The sequence below is a fragment of the Schistocerca gregaria genome, chromosome 4, assembly GCF_023897955.1.
Source record: "Schistocerca gregaria isolate iqSchGreg1 chromosome 4, iqSchGreg1.2, whole genome shotgun sequence".
Lineage (NCBI taxonomy): Eukaryota > Metazoa > Arthropoda > Insecta > Orthoptera > Acrididae > Schistocerca > Schistocerca gregaria.
In genome coordinates, this window is record NC_064923.1 from 575,159,200 (window position 1) to 575,184,545 (window position 25,346).

The 25,346-nt window shown below is 43.2% G+C and overlaps 1 protein-coding gene across 1 annotated transcript in view; it reads left to right on the forward strand.

Moving 5' to 3' along the window:
* LOC126266726 (probable cytochrome P450 301a1, mitochondrial) overlaps positions 1–25,346 on the forward strand; it is a 286,151-nt gene that overhangs the window by 48,792 nt on the left and 212,013 nt on the right. Inside the window, exon 2 of the mRNA XM_049971202.1 lies at positions 24,724–24,940. Within this exon, the coding sequence (XP_049827159.1) occupies positions 24,739–24,940 (202 nt within the window). The 5' untranslated portion in view covers positions 24,724–24,738. The remainder of the gene's footprint in view (positions 1–24,723; positions 24,941–25,346) is intronic.

The window sequence follows — 25,346 nt, forward strand, 5'->3', positions numbered from 1 at the left end:
CTTGTCTCACATACTTCTTAAAAATATTAATTATTTACATTTTAGTCTTGACCATGGCATGAGGTTGCTTTCTCTTAGATATACAAATGCGATTCAAAAATATATTGAGAGAACAGTGCTAATGTTTTGCTTTAATTAAATCCAAACCAATGCTCAATTACAATGATATTGCTTCACTCAACAATATGAGCTTCTTAGACTTCGTCTGCACACATGTTATTGTTGTCGCTACCAACACTGTCAGTGGAACCAGTTTCACATGTTATTTGTATACCTATCTACCGACGTTTATTATTACGATGTATTCTTATCATATGTATACCTTCTTCTTCTTCACCTATTATTCAGCTCAAGTGGATAACATTAGTTTGTTTACTTATGTGTTCTCATATAACTCTTAGGTGTACCAAGTTAGCACGTTTACATTCCATGTGAGAGCCTCATAATTCTTATTGAAATGAAATGTCGTGTGACGAGGGCCTTCCGTCGGGTAGACCGTTCGCCTGGTGCAAGTCTTTCGTTTTGACGCCACTTCGGATTGGTTCGTAGGACATGTTCTGACGCATCAAGAGATCACAAATTTAGCATTGGAGGGCAGCGTGGAGGGTAAAAATCGTAGAGGGAGACCAAGAGATGAATACACTAAGCAGATTCAGAAGGATGTAGGCTGCAGTAGGTACTGGGAGATGAAGAAGCTTGCACAGGATAGAGTAGCATGGAAAGCTGCATCAAACCAGTGTCAGGACCGAAGACCACAACAACAACAACATTGCACCCAAGAGGTTCTCTGTGTGGGTTAGATCACAGTTACATTCCCGGCAGCTGGCAAATTTCGGCTCCAAAAGGCAGACCCAGTTCCTACAGCCTGAAAATTCTGTGGTGAGCAGTTTATGATTAGCTGTCCGGTGTTTTGGACACAACAAGGGGGTTGTAAATATACCATTTTAAGAATAATTTTATCAAACGTTTCTGTCACAACTGAAATGCCAATTCTCTCCTAAATTAATTTTCTATTTAACGATGGTTTTCTGACGCGGAGGTGGACGAAAATGGAAACCCAGGTCATGCACTCACATAACTTGGCCATATGCGAACGGTACGTCTGTTAGTTCCATCTCATAACACAGATACTGAAAAAAATGTCTGCCGTGCGAACTAGCGACGCAGCACAAATTGGCATTCAAACTCACTGCCTCTTGATATTATAGTGACGGAAACTAAAGTTCGTAGTAATTTATTAGTTCCCTGTTTGTTACCTTAGGATACGCACATTAGGCAGGATATTACGTGGAGTGTCGGTTGTGCTGTTTAGCATACCCCTAGATGCTATAGTCCGATGTCTGGTGACCTATAGAACAGGGGAGCACCCCATATGATCATGCAGATGATAATGTCGCGCAAATGGAAACTGCTTGGTTCAAATGGCTCTGAGCACTATGGGACTTAACATCTGAGGTCATCAGTCCCCTAGAAGTTAGAACTAATTAAACCTAACTAACCTAAGGACATCACAAACATCCATGCCCGAGGCAGGATTCGAACCTGCGACCGTAGCAGTCGCGCGGTTCCGGACTACAGCGCCTAGAACTGCTTGAGAAACTGCTTACTGAAATGTTAATTGATAGAGGTGGTGCAGTCAAGCATGAAAACATGGGTACCACACTACGCAAATAGACTAATAAGAGGAGGATAAATTAATGAGGCGCCATGGATCACCACCAGAGAAAGTTTGGGCAGATGGCCACAGCACTGTGGTGGGTGTGATTCCGCGCCCCTATCGGTATCTTCTAGAACCTCACTCACTCTCTTCCTGCATGTTTCGCAGCAGTCCACACAGCAAAAGGCAGTTATTCAGCATTTTGACAGGTCGTTACATTAATGTGACTGAGCAGCATCTCTGTGCCAAAGGTTCTGCGCACTTCCGGTTAGCACGCAGAGATGTGGCACACCCTCTACAGTATTTTATCAGTCGGGGTCGGCCTAAAATGCGAAGTGGGTCGAGCGTGTTTGGAATGAGTAGAGTACTTCCGATGTGGAGCCCAGAACTATTTCTGATGATGTGGCGCATCACTTCTTCAAATGGATCAAATGTCTCTGAGCACTATGGGATTTAACATCTGAGGTCATCAGTCCCCTAGAACTTAGAACTACTTAAACATAACAAACCTAAGGATATCACACACATCCATGCCCGAGGTAGGATTCGAACCTGCGACTGTAGCGGTCGCGCGGTTGCAGACTGTGCGCCTAGAACCGCTCGGCCACGGCTGCCGGCTATCACTTCTTCGTCCAGACTGTCTGAAAGGCAGAGCTCTGTTCGTTTTTACTGTTAGTGTTTTGAGGCGTCGCAATCTCAGTCTCTCGCATTCTGCTAAATCTGCATCTACAGTCCGCAAGGCACTTTTCGGTGTGTGGCGGAGGGTGTTTTTGGTACTGCTATCGTTTCTTCCTCTTTTCTGAAGGCCATGAAAGAGAGGTAGTAATTGAGAAGGGAGTACCAAACAATCATACAGTCAAACTGTAAAGGAAACTACGGAGATATTTGGAAAAAGAGGAGAATAAGAAAGTTTTGCCATGGACATTGTAATTCTGCCAGGGACGACAAAGGATTTGGATGAGCAGTTGAATGGAATGGACAGTGTTGAGAAACAAGGTTGTAAAATGAGCATCAATAAAAGCGGAGCAAGTTTAACGGACTGTAGTGGAATTAAATTTTACGATACTGACGGAATTACAAAATGGTATGATAAACATTTTGTCCCCCTCCGTAGCAGAGTGGTAAGCGTAGATAACTGCTGTGCAGAGGACACCTGTTCGATTCCCGGTACTGCCAAGGATTTTTCCTTGGTGAGAGGACTGCTACAGGGTGCATTAAGCCTCGTGATGCCAATTCAGGAGCTACCTGAATGAAAAGTAGCGGCTGGAATACTTGGGAAGTTGGCGAAACCGTCGGAAGAGCGATGTGCTGATCACACGCCACTTCATACCGATCTGCATGACGCCAAATAGCAGAGGATGAAACGTTGGTTTGATCGATATCCTTTGGGCCTTTAGGATGTGGGCTAGAAGGTGGTTTTATACTAAAGGTTGTAGATTTTTCAGCTTCTCAAGAACTTACTTAGGAATCGAGATATTGGGGGCGGGGGAGAGGAGCGGCAACTCACGTTAGTGTCGCGGTGAATGATGGCATAGTTTTGACATTTCACGAAAATTGGCTCTGGATCCACTCGCTGCTGAGAAATATCCATTGCATGTTCTGGCTTCCTTCAGACTCTTACTGAACTGATAGGTCTGTTTGTTTTGCGGATGGTAGTGCAAGTTCTGTTTGTGAATAGTTTTTTCCTAAAAGGGGAGGGGGTAGTTGTACACCCGTGCAACTATGTACGTTCTTGTCAGTGACGATGATACAAGAAAAGAGGTTGGGTAAAATACCGACAAACGTTTTCTGAAAAAGAGAAAAGTGTTAGCACTGAATACAAATCGAAGCTCTGGATATTTTTTTAAATAAAATTACAAGTATTGGCTGGGGTGTATCCTTCTGTGGTAGTGAAATGTGGACGATAAAAAGTTACACAATAAGAGAATCGAATATTTCGAAATGCTGTGGTACAGAAGAATATTGAATATTAGATGAGTAGATAGTATAACAAATGAGCAGGTACTTAATCCAGTTAGGGAAAAAGAAATTTGTGGCACAACTTGACTAAAAGAAGGGGTCAGTTGGCAGGACACATCGTGAGGCACCAAGGAATCTCCAATTTGCTGATGCAGGGAAGTGGTGTTGGAGAGAAAGGTCGGGGGTAAAAGCCGGAGACCGGGGAATGAGTAAAGTAAACAGGTTCAAATGAAAGAAGGCTGCAGTAATTGTGCGGAAATGGTGAGATTGACTGGTGTGGGGGGGCTCCATCAAAACCAGTCTTCGGACTGAAGGCCACGACGCAAAACTCTTGGTTTTCTCAGTTCTGGGATACTTCACGAGCAGAACACGTGGATAACTGACACATGAATCCCACGTAGCGCATTATAGCGACAGGAAGCGGGGCATCATTAAGCTTGTCGATAAGCTGCCCTCTTTTGTTGTCTGATGATGAGTGCTTTGTGATAAGAATCTCAGATTATGGAAGCACCTTCTTACGTTTGTTGTGTGATACTGACAGAACGGAAATGAGTGAGCATTTCTCTAATCGAACAAAGGACGCCAAGTACAGTGACGCAGTAATGTTACAGTTTGGCAATAACGTGCAACGACTTTATCGGTCTTTTTCTATCTGTCTTATCACCATACCTGCTAAAATGTGCCTTACGTAAATGAGTATCGTAAACAAAACTCTGAAGCGGAGTTCCAGTCGTCGCTCTCTGAGTGATAGTGGCTGCTGTCTTTCGCTATTGTCATCTTTGTGATGGGCGTTTCCCACCCTCCGAACGTTCCCTTACACAGCCGTACCGGGATGACATAAAGTTTCGGCACCAGCATTCACTCACTGACATAGGCTAATCATTAATCACAAATTCACGAGGGACTTGGTGTGGGGAAGACAGGTGTGGCCGAGCGGCTCTAGCCGCTTCAGTCCGGAACCACGCGACTACTACGGTCGCAGGTTCGAATCCTGCCTCGGGCATGGATGTGTGTGATGTCCTTAGGTTAGTTAGGTTTAAGTAGTTCTAAGTTCTAGGGGACTGATGACCTCAGATGTTAAGTCCCATAGTTCTCAGAGCCATTTGAACCATTTTTTTTTTGAAAAGTTCCAAAACTGATGTTTTTCCTGGTGTATAAGCAACGTCAGCGCAGTAACTACTATGGCAACTTGAGATGTGAATTCGACGAGTCAGCTGTTAGCCGACAGTTTAAGTAAAGGATTTGTAAGCCGTTGTGTATCACCGCTGTTATGTCGTAAATCAAATCAAGAGTTCAAGACGTTCTTTGGACTGTTGTGAAGGAGACAAGTGTGTGAAGAGTTTTTATCGTACATCTTAATTCAAGAACAAGAAGAACAACGTGTGGACACTTACCACGATTTAATATAAATTGTGAGTTGAGCGCCACCTGGGAAGACGGAAGGAAGATAAAGGAAGTAAAGAATAAAGATCGTAATTACTTGCGGCTCCCTCATGGGTCAACCAATTAATTTACTGGAAACTTTTCGCTCCACAAAGAACATTGCTCTTAAAATATGCTGACACTGATCATTATAGATTACCTCAGACTTATAGTGGAAGGAGTCACTAAGTTAATGACGTAGACTATCGTAATACTGAAAAGTCTACTCATAACGCGATCGGGTGTACACGTTATGCCATATGGTTAATTAAACGTCGGACTTCGTTTCTGAGAGACTGCATGTTCATTGGTGTACAATAAAAGAAAATGACCTGATAAATTAACATTTCATATTACGTCAGTGGCGAACAAGTCCCACGTCTGAAATTCTGCGTCTCCTTTCATGTAATACGCTGTAAATAAAGAGGTGATAATTGTGGTTGTTTTGTTGTTGTTGTGGTCTTCCGTCCTGAGTCTGGTTTGATGAAGCTCTCCATGCTACTCTATCCTGTGCAAGATTCTTAATCTCCCAGTACCTACTGCAGCCTACATCCTTCAAATCTGCTTAGTGTATTCATCTCTTGGCCTCCCTCTACGATTTTTACCCTCCACGTTGCCCCCCAATACTAAATTGGTGATCCTTTGATGCCTCAGAACATGTCCTACCAATCGATCCCTTCTTCTAGTCAAGTTGTGCCACAAGCTCCTCTTTCCCCCAATTCTATTCAATACCTCCTCGTTAGTTATGTGATCTACCCATCTAATCTTCAGCATTCTTCTGTAGCACCACATTTCGAAAGCTTCTATTCTCTTTTTGTCTAAACTATTTATCGTCCACGTTTCACTTCCGTACATGGGTACAATCCATACAAATACTTTCAGAAACGACTTCCTGAAATTTAAATCTATACTCGATGTTAACAAATTTTTCTTCTTCAGAAACGCTTTCCTTGCCATTGCCAGTCTACATTTTATATCCTCTCTACTTCGACCATCATCAGTAATTTTGCTCCCCAAATAACAAAACTCCTGATAATTACATAACATTAATATACAAGGATATGGTCTGGCTTTGAAATTAAATGAAAAAAATAAAAGTTCAACGTGTTCAGTAAATTATTAGTTATTGAGAGACTAATATATAGCTTACACAATGGTAGCTCGAACAAGAAAGATCGCGAAACAGCAACGCTTCTTCTCGATGATCGCAGAAAAAAGTGAAGGCTGCGCCATCCTGTATTTATAAGCCATATTATAACAGTAAGTTAGATATGACTAGCGGACTCTTTCACCCTATTTATCATAACATACATTTTAAAATTTACATGTAGAAGACAGAAAAAGCAAACTAGAAGTTAGGGTTTTATAATATGCAAAACCAGGACTGTTCTTTTCTGGAAAAAACCACCACGGGTGAAGAGTCCCGGCGTTATCAATACGAACCTACTACAAAGCGACTAAGTGCAGAAATTCACATGAAAGGTCAACGATTTGACAATATAACTTAACGATTAAACCAATGAGACAAACAGTTTTAACGACATCCCCGAGAAGGGCTTTACTGACAGTTTGACATCGTTGAGTGGTTTTTTGTGCAATGTACTCAAGTGGGGAGAGACTATATAGAACAACGGAAGCATTAAAACCGTCGTCTTAACTTTCACCTATTTTTTTTTATTAATCCAGTGGCAAAACTTTTTGGCCTGGTGGGGTACATATAAACGCTGACTTCTGTACACAATTAATTCAACTAAATTACAGATTGCATCGCTTCCTACCGATTTTCTCCATCAAAGTATCGTCTCGTACTCGTCGCTAGTAGAAGTAGTAGGAACAGCTCAACTGTTCATCCTTGTACGCATATGGCGATTGTGTCGTGAACTTACAGAATGCGCCGAAGAAGCTTTCCGAGACGAACTTTGGGGAGGCCTTGTTAAATTAAAGCTATTTGTTTTAATAGCGCGTCTAATCATCTGAGACCTTACTCTTTCCTGTTAAAATTGCCCTTGTGTTTGTGATTATTAAGGCGGCAAATGGGAGTAATAAAAGTAGCAGATCAAAAAAAGACAGGTGGCAGTTGAGGAGAATGTGATGTAGCGTTATAGCGAAGCAGTGGTACTGTTCTTCTTCTACATGGAAGAAGAAAGAAAAAAGTGAAAGAATATTTTCGAAAAGGTATAAAAAGGTATAAAAAATATGAAAAAGCTAAAGGTAGAATGGCTAAGCTGACTTTGGCCCATACTTCAGGCTCCCCCGTCGGAGGTTCGAGTCCTCCCTCGAGCATGGGTGTGTGTGTTGTCCTTAGCGTAAGTTAGTTTAAGTCAGATTAAGTAGTAAGCCTAGGGACCGATGACCTCAGCAGTTTGGTCCCATAGTCCATACCACAAATTTCCAAATAGTTCAGGCAGTAGCCGGTTATCGGCATCGTAGTCGCCAAGAATCGAAGATGTTTTTGGTGAGAAATTAAAAAGTGCAAGATAGTGGTGGCAAAAAATTTAAAAAACGCGAGACGGTGGTGGCACGAAATTAAAAAGAAATTCAATGTGGCATAACTAAGCTTAAAAAGGAGAGAATTAAAAAAAACAGTATGGCGAAACGAGCTCAGTTGTGCTTTGCAACCACACCGAAATTGCAATCCAAGATGGCGCCAAGTTTAAAAATATCTGAACCACCTGAATAATTTATAAAAATACTTATAATTATTGACGATACTGCAATATTTCCATGTCAAAAATACATAAGGTTCACCTAATTTTTGTATTTTGGCACCATGTTCGAAAGTATCCGATTAAAAAATATTGACAATACTGGTGTAACTTGGAAATAGTGATATAAATTGTAGGTACACAGCACTTGACAGTGAGTTTAGTTTGACTCCATGCAACACTTGGAAGAAGGCACAATCGAGTCGTTAAATTTAATATTAGACATGTAAATTGTTTGTACTACGTTTCAAAAATACTGAAGCGCGAGCGTACACATACGTACACACACACACACACACACACACACACACACACACACACACACACACACACTTCGACTGCAGTGCCCACTTGAAATGTGTGGTGGAGTCGACGTAGGCATTTTAATCCTATCACCTACAGATGACGTAGCTCGTTCGACTGGATGTAAAGAAGCTTGAAGAGGACCAGTCGAAGAATATGGACAACAGGAGCACAGCAAAAAAGATCTTATGGATAAACAAATCAAACATGAAGGTGTTGTAGAACAGGAGAAAGGCAAATAATAACTTGCTTAAAGGCAGTGGGGCGGCCGTTGTGGCCGAGCGGCTCTAGGCGCTTCGGTCTGGAACCGCACTGCTGCTGCGGTCGCAGGTTCGAGTCCTCCTCGGGCATGGATGTGTGTGACGTCCTTAGGTTACTTAGATTTAAGTAGTTCTAAGTCTAGGGGACTGATGACCTCTGATGTTAAGTCTCATAGGGTTTATAGCCATTTTTGAAAGGTAGTAGCAGAAGAGAAAGAGTTCGTTTATTTAGGAAGCAAGAACACACAGGATGGCCGAAGGAAGCGGGATGTCAGAAGGAGACTAACACAGGTGGAAAAAGCTTCGCTCAGTGAAACTGCTCTACTGGTATCCGGTACTGGTTTGGAAATGAGAAAAAAGTTGATAAAAGTGTATGTCTAGGGTACAGCATTCTCTGAGGGTGTAACATGAACCATCGGACACCCTGTGAAGAAGAAACCGGAAGCACTTGAAATGAGATGCTATTATAGAATGATAAGGATCACGTGGATGGTTAAAATACAAACTGAAGAGGTATTAAAAGGATAGTTGAGGATATGGGTCTATGGAATAAGCTTACCAACAGGCGGGATCGGTTAGTAAGACACTTGCTTCAGCATCCAAAAATTGTCAAGGAAGATTACACGTTTTTGGAGAACGAAAATCTCGTCTGTAAAAATCGATATGGATTCCACAAACAAATATCTGGCGAGATTCAGCTCGCTCTCTTCCTCTGTGAGGTCCTCAGCGCTGTAGACAACGGCGCTCAGGTTGATGCTTCGATGCTGTGTTCCTTGACTTTAGTGAAGCATTTGTTACAGTCCCGCCCTATCATTTAGAGAACAATATACACTACTGGCCATTAAAATTGCTACACCACGAAGATGACGTGCTACAGACGCGAAATTTAACCGGCAGGAAGAAGATGCTGTGGTATGCAAATGATTAGTTTTTCGGAGCATTCACACAAGGTTGGAGCGGGTGGCGACACCTACAACGTGCTGACATGAGGAAAGTTTCCAGCCGATTTCTCATACACAGACAGCAGTTGACCGCCGTTGCCTGGTGAAACATTGTTGTGATGCCTCGTGTAAGGAGGAGAAATACGTACCATCACGTTTCCGATTTTGATAAAGGTCGGATTGTAGCCTATCGCGATTGCGGCTTATCGTATCCCGACATTGCTGCTCGCATTGGTCGAGATCCAATGACTGTTAGCAGAATATGGAATCGGTGGGTTCAGGAGGATAATGCGGAAAGGCGTGCTGGATGCCAACGGCCTCGTATCACTAGCAGTCGAGATGACAGGCATCTTATCCGCATGGCTGTAACGGATCGTGCAGCCACGTCTCGATCCCTGAGTCAAAAGATGGGGAAGTTTGCAAGACCACAACCATTTGCACGAACATTTCGACGACGTTTGCAGCAGCATGGACTATCAGCTCGGAGACCATGGCTGCGGTTACCCTTGACGCTGTATCAAAGACAGGAGCGCCTGCGATGGTGTACTCAACGACGAACCTGGGTGCACGAATGGCAAAACGTCATTTCCTCCAATGAATCCAGTTTCTGTTTACAGCATCATGATGGTCGCATCCGTGTTTGGCGACATCGCTGTGAACACGCATTGAAAGCTTGTATTCGTCATCGCCATACTGGCGTATCACCCGGCGTGATAGTATGGGGTGCCACCTGTTGTTCACTTTGACGGCACTTTGAACAGTGGGCGTTACATTTCAGACGTGTTACGACCCGTAGCTCTTCCCTTCATTCGATCCCTGCGAAACCCTACATTTCAGCGGGATAATGCACAACCGTATATTGCAGCTGCTGTACGGGCCTTTCTGCATACAGAAAATGTTCGACTGCTGCTCTGGCCAGCACATTCTCCAGATCTCTCACCAATTGAAAACGTCTGGTCAATGGTGGCCGAGCAACTGTCTCGTCACAATACGCCGGTCACTTCTCTTGATTAACTGTGGTATCGTGTTGAAGCTTCATGGGCAGCTGTCCCTTTACACGCCATCCGAGCTCTGTTTGACTCAATGCCCAGGCGTATCAAATGGTTCAAATGGCTCTGACCACTATGGGACTTAACATCTTTGGTCATCAGTCCCCTAGAACTTAGAACTACTTAAACCTAACTAACCTAAGGACAGCACAAAACACCCAGTCATCACGCGGCAGAGAAAATCCCTGACCCCGCCGGGAATCGAACGGGGGAACCCGGGCGCGGGAACCCAGGCGTATCAAGGCCGTAACATTACTGACAGAGGTGGTTGTTCTGGGTATTGATTTCTCAGGATCTATGCACTCAAATTGCGTGAAAATGTAATCACATGTCAGTTCAGGTAGAATATATTTGTCCAATGAATTCCCGTTTATCATCTCTATTTCTTCTTGGTGTAGCAATTTTAATGGCCAGTAGCGTATGCGCGAGTGCCGGACTGGTCGTGACTGGATGCAAGACTTCCTTGAAGACTGAACTCGAAATGTCGCTCACAACGGAACAAAATCGACAGATGTAAAGGTAATTTCCGAAATACCCTAAGGAAAAGTGATATGTCCGCTGCTGTTTACAATATAGAAAATGTCGGAAGTATCATAAGGTTGTTCGCAGATGATGCGGTTGTCTACAAGAAGATAGCAACGTCAGGAGACAGCACGTTTTGCAGAAGGATCTTCAGAGGATTGTTGAATTGTTGAACGGTACAGGGACTAGAAGTTGATCCAGAACGTAATAGGAGAAGAAATCCACTAGTTTACAATTACATAATTGCTGACAAATTGATGGGCGTCTGTAACTAATGTAAAATACCTAGTTGCAACCATCCGGAGCGATCTGAAGTGGAATGACAGCATAAAATAAACAGCAGGGAAAGCAGACGCCAGAATCAGATTCATATGAAAAATATTTAGGAAATGTAACTCATCCATGAAGGAAGTAGCTTATAGAACACTTGTTCGACCGATTCTTGAGCACTTTTTATCAATCTGAGACCCTTACCAAGTTAGATTAATAGAAGAGATAGAGGAGAATCCAACGAAGAACGGCACGTTTCGTCGCGGGATATTTAGTCGGCACGAGAGAATTACGGGGGCGCTCAGCAGACACCAGTTGTAGATGCTGCAAGACAGGCGTTGTGCATCACAGTAGGAAAACTGTTGACATTCCGAGAGAATATGTTCTGAGAAGAATGGACAACATATTGCTTCCTCTACATACGTTTCGTGAAATGACCGCACCAAGAAAATTCGAGAAATCAGAGCTAACGGGAAGGTTCACCAACAATCGTTCTTCCCGCGCGCTATTCGCGAATGGAACAGGCAAGGGGAGGATCAGATTGTGGTACGAAATGTATCCTCCGTCGTACATCGTTAGTTGGTTTGTGTAGTATAGGGGTAGGTGCAGATGGGGATATCAATACTGTCCCTCCATTTAACGATCGCACGGAGACAGATGCATAAAAGTGACTGCTGGATAGAAGATCAACTAAAATTGCTCACAGTGTAAAGTCATCTGCACCTGATGTGACACCTGTGAGTTTATGTGGAGCTTATGAAAGAGAACTTGCTCCCGTTCTAGCAGCAGTTTATTATATATGACTGAAGCAATGAAGGTTAGCGACCGATCGGAAAAACATCTACATGTACGTGATGACTCTGCTATTCACAATAAAGTGCCTGGCAGAGGATTCAATGAACCACGTTCAAGCTGCATATCTACCGTTCCACTCTCGAACGGCGCGCGGGAATAACGAGCACTTTCTGTGCGAGCCCTGATTTCTCTTTATTTTAACGTGATGATCATTTCTCCCTATGACCTGAATTCATTCATTCCGAGACAACGGAAAACTGTTTCGAATGTCAACGGTTTTCCCACACCGTATTAGACAAAGTAATGTATTCTGTGTTTGGTGTTTTCACATTTTTATCCACAGAGTCAGCCTAGATGCCTTTGTCTACAGCACATTATATTTCATTTATATCTACATCTACATTTATACTCCGCAAGCCACCAACGGTGTACGGTGGAGGGCACTTTACGTGCCACTGTCATTACCTCCCTTTTCTGTTCCAGCCGCGTATGGTTCGCGAGAAGAACGACTGTCTGAAAGCCTCCGTGCGCTCGAATCCCTCTAATTTTACGTTCGTGATCTCCTCGGGAGATGTAAGTGGGGGGAAGCAATATATTCGATACCTCATCCAGAAACGCACCCTCTCGAAACCTGGCGAGCAAGCTACAGCGCGATGCAGAGCGCCTCTCTTGCAGAGTCTGCCACTTGAGTTTGCTAAACATCTCCGTAACGCTATCAAGCTTACCGAATAACCCTGTGACTAAATGCGCCGCTCTTTTTTGGATCTTCTCTATCTCCTCCGTCAACCCGGTCTGGTACGGATCCCACACTGATGAGCAATACTCAAGTATAGGTCGAACGAGTGCTTTGTAAGCCACCTCCTTTGTTGATGGACTACATTTTCTAAGGACTCTCCCAATGAATCTCAATCTGGTACCCGCCTTACCAACAATTAATTTTATATGATCATTCCACTTCAAATCGTTCCGCACGCATACTCCCAGACATTTTACAGAAGTAACTGCTACCAGTGCTTGTTCCGCTATCATATAATCATACAATAAAGGATCCTTCTTTCTATGTATTCGCAATACATTACATTTGTCTATGTTAAGGGTCAGTTGCCAGTCCCTGCACCAAGTGGCTATCTTCTGCAGATCTTCCTGCATTTCGCTACAATTTTCTAATGGTGCAACTTCTCTGTATACTACAGCATCATCCGCGAAAAGCCGCATGGAACTTCCGACACTATCTACTAGGTCATTTATATATATATTGTGAAAAGCAATGGTCCCATAACACTCCCCTGTGGCACTCCAGAGGTTACTTTAACGTCTGTAGACGCCTTTCCATTGAGAACAACATGCTGTGTTCTCTTTGCTAAAAACTCTTCAATCCAGCCACACAGCTGGTCTGATATTCCGTAGGCTCTTACTTTGTTTATCAGGCGACAATGTGGAACTGTATCGAACGCCTTCCGGAAGTCAAGGAAAATGGCATCTACCTGGGAGCCTGTATCTAATATTTTCTGGGTCTCATGAACAAATAAAGCGAGTTGGGTCTCACACGATCGCTGTTTCCGGAATCCATGCTGATTCCTACAGAGTAGATTCCGGGTTTCCAAAAACGACATGATACTCGAGCAAAAAACATGTTCTAAAATTCTACAACAGATCGACTTCAAAGATATAGGTCTATAGTTTTGCTCGACTACCTGTGCTCTTTTCCAATCATTTGGAACCTTCCGTTCCTCTAGAGACTTGCGGTACACGGCTGTTAGAAGGGGGGCAAGTTCTTTCGCGTACTCTGTGTAGAATCGAATTGGTATCCCGTCAGGCCCAGTGGTCTTTCCTCTGTTGAGTGATTCCAGTTGCTTTTCTATTCCTTGGACACTTATTTCGATGTCAGCCATTTTTTCGTTTGTGCGAGGATTTAGAGAAGGAACTGCAGTGCGGTCTTCCTCTGTGAAACAGCTTTGGAAAAAGGTGTCATCCTCTGTTTCAATGGCATCATCATCCCGGAGTGTCTGGATATGCTGTTTCGAGCCACTTACTGAATTAACGTAAGACCAGAACTTCCTAGGATTTTCTGTCAAGTCGGTACATAGAATTTTACTTTCGAATTCACTGAACGCTTCACGCATAGCCCTCCTTACGCTACCTTTGACATCGTTTAGCTTCTGTCTGTCTGAGAGGTTTTGGCTGCGTTTAAGCTTGGAGTGAAGTTCTCTGTGCTTTCGCAGTAGTTTCCTAACTTTGTTGTTGAACCACGGTGAGTTTTTCCCGTCCCTCACAGTTTTACTCGGCACGTACCTGTCTAAAACGCATTTTACAATTGCCTTAAACTTTTTCCATAAACACTCAACATTGTCAGTGTCGGAACAGAAATTTTCGTTTTGATCTATTAGGTAGTCTGAAATCTGCCTTCTATTACTCTTGCTAAACAGATAAACCTTCCTCCCTTTTTATATTCCTATTAACTTCCATATTCAGGGATGCTGCAACGGCCTTATGATCACTGATTCCCTGTTATGCGCTTACAGAGTCGAAAAGTTCGGTTCTGTTTGTTATCAGTAGGCCCAAGATGTTATCTCCACGAGTCGGTTCTCTGTTTCACGGACGAAGAGGGCAAACTGTGTGTCGCAAGACCACTATTTATGGAAACGCCACTGACCGCTAAAGAGGCGATTTTCATTCTCTAAACGCGTCCTAATGTGCGGACATAAAAAACGTTCAACAACTCTGCAACAAATTGGCGTCAGGCCTACTATTACGTGTATCTGTCCGATGACCCTTCTAGAATGCAGAACTAACCTGCTCTGCCCTCGATATGCTGGAAAAATCAAACGTTTAAAGCCGGCGGCAGGCATAAAACGTTATCCGAAACTGTAGTGAATGCTTTCTCAGAAAATTATTTTGAACAATTAGTTCTTGAGCCCACTCGAAGCGTAAATGGTTGCGAAAGCATTCGTGAGCTCTTAGCAACAAATAATCCTGGACTAATACTGAGTATCGTGACGAAAACAGGGATTAGCGACCACAGGGCAGTTACTGCTAGGCTGAATACCGTAACACCCACAACCATCAAAAAGGAATACAAAGTACATCTATTTAAAAAAGCCGATAAAAATGCTCTTAACGCTTTTTTAAGATACAGTCTCCACTCCTTCCGTTCTGTTCATGTAGGCGTAGAAAAGATGTGGAATGATTTCAAAGAGATATTATCGACCGCAATTGATATATATATATATATATATACCACATAAATTAGTTAGTGATGGTACTGATCCCCCATGGCACGAAAAAAACATGACAAATTTAAAAGAACGCAAAATCTCCGAGACTGGCAAAGTTTTGCAGAAGTCCGAAAGATAGCGCGTACTTCAATGCGAGATGCTTATAATAATTTCCACAACGAAAGTCTATCTCAGAATCTGGCAGAAAACCCAAAGAGATTCTGGTCATACATAAAGCACACCAGTGGCAAGACGCAATCAATACCTTCACTGCGCGATAACAACGGGGAAGTCACTGATGAAAGTGCCACTACACCAGAGTTATTAAACACCGTTCTCTGAAACTCCTTCACCAAAGAAGACGAAGTAAATATTCCTGAATTCCAAACAAGAACAACCGCCAAGATAAGAAACATAAAAGTAGATATCCTCGGAGTAACAAAGCAGCTTAAATCACTTAATAAAGGCAAGGCCCCCTGTCCAGATTGTATAGCAGTCAGGTTCCTCTCAGAGTATGCTGGTAAAATAGCTCCATATTTAGCAATTATATACAACAATTCGCTCACAGAAAGATCCGTACCTAAAGACTGGAAAATTGCTCAAGTTACACCAATACCCAAAAAGGGAAGTAGGAGTAGTCCGCTGAATTACAGGCCAATATCACTAACGTCGATTTGCAGTAGGGTTTTGGAACATATACTGTATTCGTACATTATGAAGTACCTCGAAGAAAACGATCTATTGATAGATGGTCAGCACGGTTTCAGAAAATATTGTTCTTCTGAAACACAACTAGCTCTTTATACTCAGGAAGTAATAAGTTCTACCGATAGGGGATGTCAAATTGATTCCATATTTTTAGATTTCTCCGAAGGCTTTCGACGCCATTTCTCACAAGCGTCTTCTAACCGAACTGTATGCCTACGGAATGTCGCCTCAGTTGTGCGACTGGATTCGTGATTTCCTGTCAGAAAGGTCACAGTTCGTAGTAATAGACGGAAAGTCATCGAGTAAAACAGAAGAATATCCGGCGTTCTCCAAGGAAGTTTTATAGGTCCTCTATTGTTTCTGATTTATATTAACGACATGGGAGAAGATCTCAATAGCCTAGATTGTTTGCAGATGATGCTGTCATTTACCGTCTTGTAAAGTCCTCAGATGATCAAAACGACTTGCAAAATGATTTAGATAAGATATATGTGTGGTGCGAAAAGTGGCAACTGAAACTGAATAAGGAAATATGTGAAATTATTCACGTGAGTACTAAAAGGAATCAGCTAAATTTCGATTACGCGATGAGTCACACAAATCTGAAGGCTGTAAATTTAACTAAATACTTAGGGATTACAATTACAAATTACCTAAACTGGAACGATCACATAGATAATATTGTGGGTAGAGCAAATCAAAGACTGCGATTCATTGCCAGAACACTTAGAAAGTGCAACAGGTCTACTAAAGGGACTGCTTCCACCACGCTTGTCCGCCCTATTCTGGAGTATTGTTGTGCGGTGTGGGATCCGCATCTGGTGGGACTGACGGATGTCATCGAAAAAGTACAAAGAAGGGCAGCTCGTTTTGTATTATCGTGAAATAGGGGAGATAGTGTCACAGACATGATACGTGAATTGGAGTGCCAATTTTTAAAACAGAGGCGTTTTTCGTTGCGACGGGATCTTCTCATGAAATTTCAATCACCAGTTTTCTCCTCCGATTGCGAAAACATTCTGTTGGCACCCACCTACATAGGGAGGAATGATCATCACGATAAAATAAGAGAAATCAGGGTTCGCACAGAAACATTTAAGTGCTCGTTTTTCCCGCGTGCCTTTCCAGAGTGGAACGGTACAGATACAGTTTGAAGGTGATTCATTGAACCCTCTGCCAGGCACTTCATTCTGAACAGCAGAGTAATCACGTAGATGAAGATGTAGACAATGCAAGGCCTCATGCAATCCTGCGAACCCGAAAAAAGCTCAAAAAACTTAATTGGGCTGTTCTTCCTCATGCACATACAGCCCCGATCTCGCACTTTCCGATTACCATCTGTTTGGCCCAGCCAAGGTTGCACACCGCGGCAAGCGGTACATGGATGATGAGCTTATTGATGCAGCAAGGCCTTGGTTCCTACGTCGACCAGTAGAGTAGTACCATATAGACATACAGGCCCTCCTAGCAAGGTGGCGTAAGGCTGTCGCACTGAAAGGAGTTCAAAAGTAGGATTTTGTGGCTAAAAGAGTGGGGAATAATATGGATATTGGATTACTGAATAAAACCAACTTGCTTTCAGAAAAAAAATGTGGCCGCGCGGGATTACCCGAGCGGTCTAGGCGCTGCAGTCATGGACTGTGCGGCTGGTCCCGGCGGAGGTTCGAGTCCTCCCTCGGGCATGGGTGTGTGTGTTTGTCCTTAGGATAATTTAGATTAAGTAGAGTGTAAGCTTAGGGACTGATGACCTTAGCAGTTAAGTCCCATAAGATTTCACACACGTTTGAACATTTTTGAACAGAACCCAAACGGAACTAACACGGCGTATGCCCCAGGAAAGCGTACTAGGTTAGATTAGATTAGATTACATTTACTTTCATTCCAATTCATCCGTAGTGAGGAGGTCCTCCAGGATGGAGAAACATGTGAGAAAAACAATAATACACAACAAATATTTACAACTCAAACAAATAAGCTAATGTCCCATTCCACAGATCCCAAGTGGAATGGTCGTCATTTTTTTTAATGAACACTATATGAAAGCATTATTTTACATCACTAATGCACTGAATTAAAATAAAAAGTTTATTTATTTATTTATAAGATAATAAACGTGTAATACAACTGCTATAATACTTATTTACAGTGAACACATTCCAGAATGAGATTTTCACTCTGCAGCAGAGTGTGCGCTGATATGAATCTTCCTGGCAGATTAAAACTATGTGCCGGACCGAGACTCGAACTCGGGACCTTTGCCTTTCGCAGGCAAGTACTCTACCAGGAATGATAGTTCTACAAGCTTCACAGGAAAGCTTCTGTAAAATATGGAAAGTAGAAGACGAGGTACTGGCAGAAGTAAAGCTGTGAGGACTGGGCGTGAGTCGTGCTTGGGTAGCTCAGTTGGTAGAGCACTTTCCCGCGAAAGGCAAAGGTCCTGAGTTCGAGTCTAGGTCCGGCACACAGTTTTAATCTGCTAGGAAGTTTCAATGAACACATTGATGCACTGAAATGGTGCAGAAGTTAGATTGTACTCACACACACACACTCAAACTTATTTACGATGAACACATTACTGCAGGGAAATTGTGCAGAAGTTATATTGTGCTTATATGTGTTGCATGTTCAGTTGGTTCTACTGAGAAATTCATCAGTGGAGTAGGAGGAGTTGGCCACCAATAAATCCTTTAGGCTTCTCTTAAACTGGATCTCTAATATTTCGAATGAACATGAATGATAAGCAAGATTAGATCAGCAGAACTGTATGATTGTTAGCTGGCAATGCTTAAGTGTCCACAAGAGTGTGGAACGTTGGATTACCGTAAGGAACTGCAGAAAGTCTTGGACAAATTTTTCGCTTGGTGTAACGAAAGGCATCTCTCTTTGAATGTAGATATGTAAGATGTTGAAAATAACAAATAGAAAGAACCTGGTCGTATCTAACTGCAAACATCAGTGTGGACGCCTTGAACACGTCAAAACGTATAACATGATATGAAATAATGCATTTTTCTTCCGTGTTTGTCCCGTCTCTTGGGAGGTCCCACTCAATTGATTCGCTGTCCCCATTTTTTTCGCTCGTGGGGTATGTCTGGATGAAGGGTAACTGCCTTCAGGTCGTTGTACAGTGTATCGGCCCATCGCCGTGATCGTCGTGCGTTGTGTCTTCGCCCCATGACTTCCACTGTGTATGCTGCCTTTGTAATACATTGGCGTCCAAGATTAAAGCAACAAACTGCTATTTTCCTGTCCTGTGACTAATTCAATATATAATCACCCAAATTGTCACCAGATGTCGTTACGTTCACGTTCTGCACGGAAGATTGCTTTCCTATCAACGGACAACCATGTCTGAGCACCTATGAAGCGGGGTAGTGTTTGCAGAGTACTCTCACATCGACAGTCGCTGTGTACACAGTGACAGGGGGTGCAATATGGCACAGAGAAGACGCCTACAGACTGTCTGCTACGGAGGACTATAGGAAGAATGGAAGCAGGACAGTCGCAAACTGATGTGGCCCGATGGCGTAATGTGAATCGTTCTGTTGATTCTCGGATGAGGCGACAGTTTATAGACACTGAAACTGTATCCCAGAGACCAGGACAGGGCCGACCAGGTGTGACACCACAATCCACAATAGAGGATCATTATTTGGCTGTAAGGGCACGACGGTACTGCCATAGTACTGCACTGCAAGTGGCATCTGACCTCGCAGCATCCCCTGGAAGTGTCGGATCGAGGCTTCATCAGAGTGTCCTTTATTTTTGGAGACCTGCTGTCTGTTTACCTCTGGCGTATCTTCACAGAAAGGACTCTCTAGAGTGCACACAGAAGGGACTCTCTAGACTGCAGTGGTCAGCATTCCACTTGGATGGTGGAAGAGTGGGCCACTGTTGTTTTCACAGATGAGTCCCGATTTGATGTGGATAGTGATTCTCGACGGATTCGCATGTGTAGGGAGCGTAGAACACAATCTCTGGATCCAAATACTGTAGAAAGAGACAGATATCAAGGAGGATGGTGTGGGCAGGGATTATGTTGACCACTCGAACACCTCTTCATGAAAATGTACAGGTGATTCAGCAAGATTTAACTGCTGTCAGGTACCCTGAGGAGATCCTGTTGCGATGTGCTGTGTGCCCAGACTCCGTATTGATGGACGATAATGCTCGACCTCGAAGAGCACACGGAAGACATTGTACGCATGGCGTGCCCTGCTCACTCTCCCGATTTGAGTCCTATAGAGCACTTTGGGGATGCACTAGGGAGACGGATTGCATCATATCAGCATCCACCAACTAGTCTCCAAGACATGTGTGCACCTCTGAAAGAAGAATGGGCGTTATTACCTCAACATGAGACTGATGACATCATTCACAGCATGCCCCGTCTTTGTCAGGTCTGTATTGGTGCCAGAGTTGGTCACACCCCACACTGAGGGCATTAACCAGTTGCCAGAATGTTTGTGCAAGTTGCAGTTGATTACATTTTGTGTTCTTTGCTTCTCTCTACTTCACTATTACCTGTGCACACTGTTTTGTGGCAAAATAAACGCAACCTTGCAAAATTTCCGTTAGTTGCTTTAATTCTGGACACCAGTGTAATATCGTCCTTTGCATGTAGCGCATGTCCAAACCAACGCAGATGGCTTTCTCACATTTTCTTCTGGACTGGTGCGACCGCCAAAACGTTTCCTCATAATGCCGTTCGAAACATGATCCAGTCGCGTGATGCAATCTGTCCATCTATGTGTTTTAGTTTCCATAACCCCTAGTCACCGTTGTGTCTCTGTTTTAGCTGGCCATCACTCCATGCTGTAGAGAGCAATGGGACAGATGACAGACCGGTAGATCTTTGACCTCACACGATCCTTAACTCGACTATGGCGGATGATTGTGTTGTCATTCGCCGTTTCATCCAATGGCCTGTATACTTTCGTTCACCTCGTTGGCCATCGCTGTTGTTGTTGTTGTGGTCTTCAGTCCTGAGACTGGTTTGATGCAGTTCTCCATGCTACTCTGTCCTGTACAAGCTTCTTCAACTCCCAGTACTTACTGCAACCTACATCGTTCTGAATCTGCTTAGTGTATTCATCTCTTGGTCTCCCTCTACGAATTTTACCCTCCACGCTTCCCTCCAATACTAAATTGGTGCTCCCTGGATGCCTCAGTACATGTCGTACCAACCGATCCCTTCTTCTGGTCAAGTTGTGCCACAAACTTCTCTTCTCCGCAATCCTATTCAATACTTCCTCATTAGTTATGCGATCTACCCATCTAATCTCCAGCATTCTTCTGTAGCACCACATTTCGAAAGCTTCTATTCCCTTCTTGTCCAAACTAGTTATCGTCCATATTTCACTTCCATACGTGGCTACACTACATACAAATACTTTCAGAAACGATTTCCTGACACTTAAATCTATACTCGATATTAACAAATTTCTCTTCTTCATAAACGCTTTCCTTGCCATTGCCAGTCTACATTTTATATCCTCTCTACTTCGACCATCATCAGTTATTTTTCTCCCCAAATAGCAAAACTCCTTTCACTACTTTAAGTGTCTCGTTTCCTAATCTAATTCCCTCAGCATCACCCGACTTGATTCGACTACATTCCATTATCCTCGTTTTGCTTTTGTTGATGTTCATCTTATATCCTCCTTTCAAGACACTGTCCATTCCTTTCAACTGCTCTTCCAAGTCCTTTGTTGTCTCTGACAGAATTACAATGTTATCAGCGAACCTCAAAGTTTTTATTTCTTCTCCATGGATTTTAATACCTACTCCGAATTTTTCTTTTGTTTCCTTTACTGCTTGCTCAATATACAGATTGAATAGCTTTGGGGAGAGGCTAGAACCCTATCTCACTCCCTCCCCAATCACTGATTCCCTTTCATGCCCCTCGACCCTTATAACTGCCATCTGGTTTCTGTACAAATAGTAAATAGCCTGTCGCTCCCTGTATTTTACCCCTGCCACCATTAGAATTTGAACGAGAGTATTCCAGTCAACATTGTCAAAAGCTTTCTCTAAGTCTACAAATGCTAGAAACGTAGGTTTGCCTTTCCTTAATCTTTCTTCTAAGATAAGTCGTAAGGTCAGTATTGCCTCACGTGTTCCAACATTTCTACGGAATCCAAACTGATCTTTCCCGAGATCGGCTTCTACTAGTTTTTCCATTCGTTTGTAAAGAATTCGTGTTAGTATTTTGCAGCTGTGGCTTATTAAACTGATAGTTCGGTAATTTTCACATTTGTCAACACTGCAAAATGGCTAAGCAGGGATGGGTAGAGGGCAAATGTAAGGATGTAGAGGCGTATCTCACTAGGGGTAAGATAGATACTGCCTACAGGAAAATTAAAGAGACCTTTGGAGATAACAGAACCACTTGTATGAACATCAAGAGCTCAGATGGAAACCCAGTTCTAAGCAAAGAAGGGAAAGCAGAAAGGTGGAAGGAGTATATAGAGGGTCTATACAGGGGCGATGTACTTGAGGACAATATTATGGAAATGGAAGAGGATGTAGATGAAGGTGAAATGGGAGATACGATACTGCGTGAAGAGTATGAAACGGGCCATCGCTAGAGACTGTGAAACCTAGACACTTTCATGTAGTTACTCGTGGTAGATCTTCTCTGTCGATGTTGATGATGCCAAGTTCTTGTGGATCTGATGTCATGTAGTCAGTTTTCTTTTCGTTGAGCATATTGCACAAGGAAGTCGTTCCACTGTTTAGTTTGGTACTGGAGATCAGACTTGTTGTCCGAAGCCAGAATGACGTCATCGGCATAGAGAAGTGTCCTAATCCAGGTCAGTTGTAACAGTCTCCATCACAGCAGTGGAGATAAGGCCGACCCTTGGTGAACACCTCATGTGATGCGAAAGTCATTGGATCTCCTGCTCCTCCGTTTAACACACAGAAGCCGCACCCAGTTAACAAGGTACTCTAAAATGTCATGTTCTCGAAGCGCTATCCAGGTTAGGACTTGCAGCACTCTATTGAAAGCATTTTCGAGGTCAAGAAATGCGAGGTGCCGTGGATTGATCTTTTCACGGTATTTTTCAACAAGCAGCCATGCAGCATGGATTGTTGGTAAAATAAAATGTCGTGAGTCTTGGGCCTTCCGTCGGGTAGACTCGTCGCCTGGTGCAAGTCTTTTGGGTTGACGCCACTTCGGTGACTTGCGCGACAATGGGAATGAGATGATGATGAGGTGATACAATTTTTCACAAATCTGGCTTGGTTCCTTGGAATTTAGGATATTTGCGAATCCTTTTGTCTAGAATGTGGGTTAGTAATCTCATTGGGTGGTGATTACAACATTCAGCAGAGCTTCCTTCCTTTCTGAAGACTGCTACAGCGATGCTCCGCTGCCAGTGTGTTGGTACTCTAGTCTGAGATCAGGTTGAAAAGATCTGTTAGCCAGCCTGCCGCCTTCCACTGCCGAGAACACCACAACTCTGCTGGAAGGTTGTTGGGGCCATTGACTTTGGCTCTCTTCATATCCTTCAGATCGGTTTCGCATTCTGCAGCGTTCATTTTCTTGACTGGTCCTTGAACAGCTGACATGGTTGGTATCAATCAGTGAGGAAATTTCTCATTCGAAATTGTCTCAAGTGACTACGCCAACATTCCATTGCTTGCTTCCAGTCGTTTTTCCATGTTTTGATTTGATTAGGCGATAAATGTACGTTCTCCTTCGTGTGTGTCAACTTTTGTGTAGAAATCTGAGTACTGGTCTGTTTTTGTGACTGCAACAACCTTCTCCGCCTCTCTACAGGCTTGTTTGTGGGCGTTGCAACAGAATAGTGTTTTATCTTTGAGAAACCCATGGAACAATTTTTTATTCTTGTGTACATCATCCTTGTGGCTTCGTTAGCAGAGATTTGCAATTTAGTCCAGCTGTCTTCGACTGTGGTAATTGGTGGCTGTCGTATCACACGATATGGTATGAAATGGAATGATCTTGTAAAATCAGTATTAGAGAAGGCAACTGGAAGACAAGTTTTTACGAAAATGTAATGTATTTGTGATGGAAATGTTATAAAAAAACGCCAGTGTGAGTAATTATGTCTGCAAGATGGCGTGTCACGACTAATTATGTCTGCAAGATATTGTGTTAACCGATGCAGGTTATTTGCAGTTATCGCTATTATTCCAGCAATTAAAATTTTTGTGTTCTTGCTGTATCATCATATATATTTTTTCTATTGATTACTTGTTATCATTTTGATATTTTAAAAATAGTTTTTATGTGTCAATGATAAATTTACAAACACTTTTGTTTATTCTGTGTAAAACCTATAACATAACATGTCTAATATCATTATAAAATATGATCTATGGGCAAAAATAAACTACGCTAAACTACAAATTGTGGTGTAGGGATTAAGTATCGTGTACTGACTTTTACCAGATATGCACAGTAAAATGTCATCCCTGTGACATCACTCTACGAATAGCAAGCAAGCACACTTCAATTGTGTGTAACATACATTGGTCCGGGCAGTCAGTCAGCTTATGACGATGAATTTGATGTATATCTTCGAAAACGCGCATTTTGATTCAGTCGTGACGCAAACTGTACAATAGGCAAATTTTTTTTTGTAGTGAGCACTTCAAGAACGTTCAAATGGTTCAAATGGCTCTAAGCACTATGGGACTTCACATCTGAGGTCATCAGTCCCCTAGACTTAGAACTAATTAACCTAGCTAACCTAAGGACATCATACACATCAACACCCAAGGCAGGAGTCGAACCTGCGACCATAGTATCAGCGTGGTTCTGGACTGAAGCGCCTAGAACTGCTCGGTCACAGTGGCCGGCCAAGAGCGTTCACCTGCTACCCGGCGTCTAGTAGATGCCTGGTCAGGAGTAACAGCAGTGTTGTGAATTTGACATTTGTTGCAGATTTGATCGGCGGCCATGTTGTCAGCTAGTCCACAACGCGTCCGCCAGATGGCGGCAGTGCTGAGCAGAGGCCGCGCAACGGTGGCGGCTGCAGCAACTACAGGTGCTCCACAGGGTGCGACGGAAGAGTGGCTGCGAGCGAGGCCCTTCGAGGAGATACCAGGGCCCAAAGCGCTGCCCATCATAGGCAATGCGTGGCGGTTTCTGCTGCCCACAGGTAGGTCCGAAGGGAGGATTCTCTCTGCTGCGTGAATATTCCCCCCACTTGTTTACTGGCTTGTCTCCTTCATTCCACTACAGGTGTGGTTAAAAGACGCGTGGAACCACAGCACAGATGAACGAACTGTGGCGCCCCTAAAACAATGTTTTCTCATTTTTTAAAAAATGTTGTTTTATTTCTGTATAAAATGTGACAGTAAAATTTAATAACAATTTATTTTACTGATGTAACCAATAAAGGATAAAACTGTCATCAACTTGTTGGCTTGGAAACCATAGTGTTTCACTCGGCATGGTCCTGCTGGAGATGGTATGCCCTTGCCTTCCTTCAGTCTTCGAAGTGACTCATCCAGCCAATTACAAGGCGACCTACAGTTGAAGATGAACTCCGAACCACGGTACAA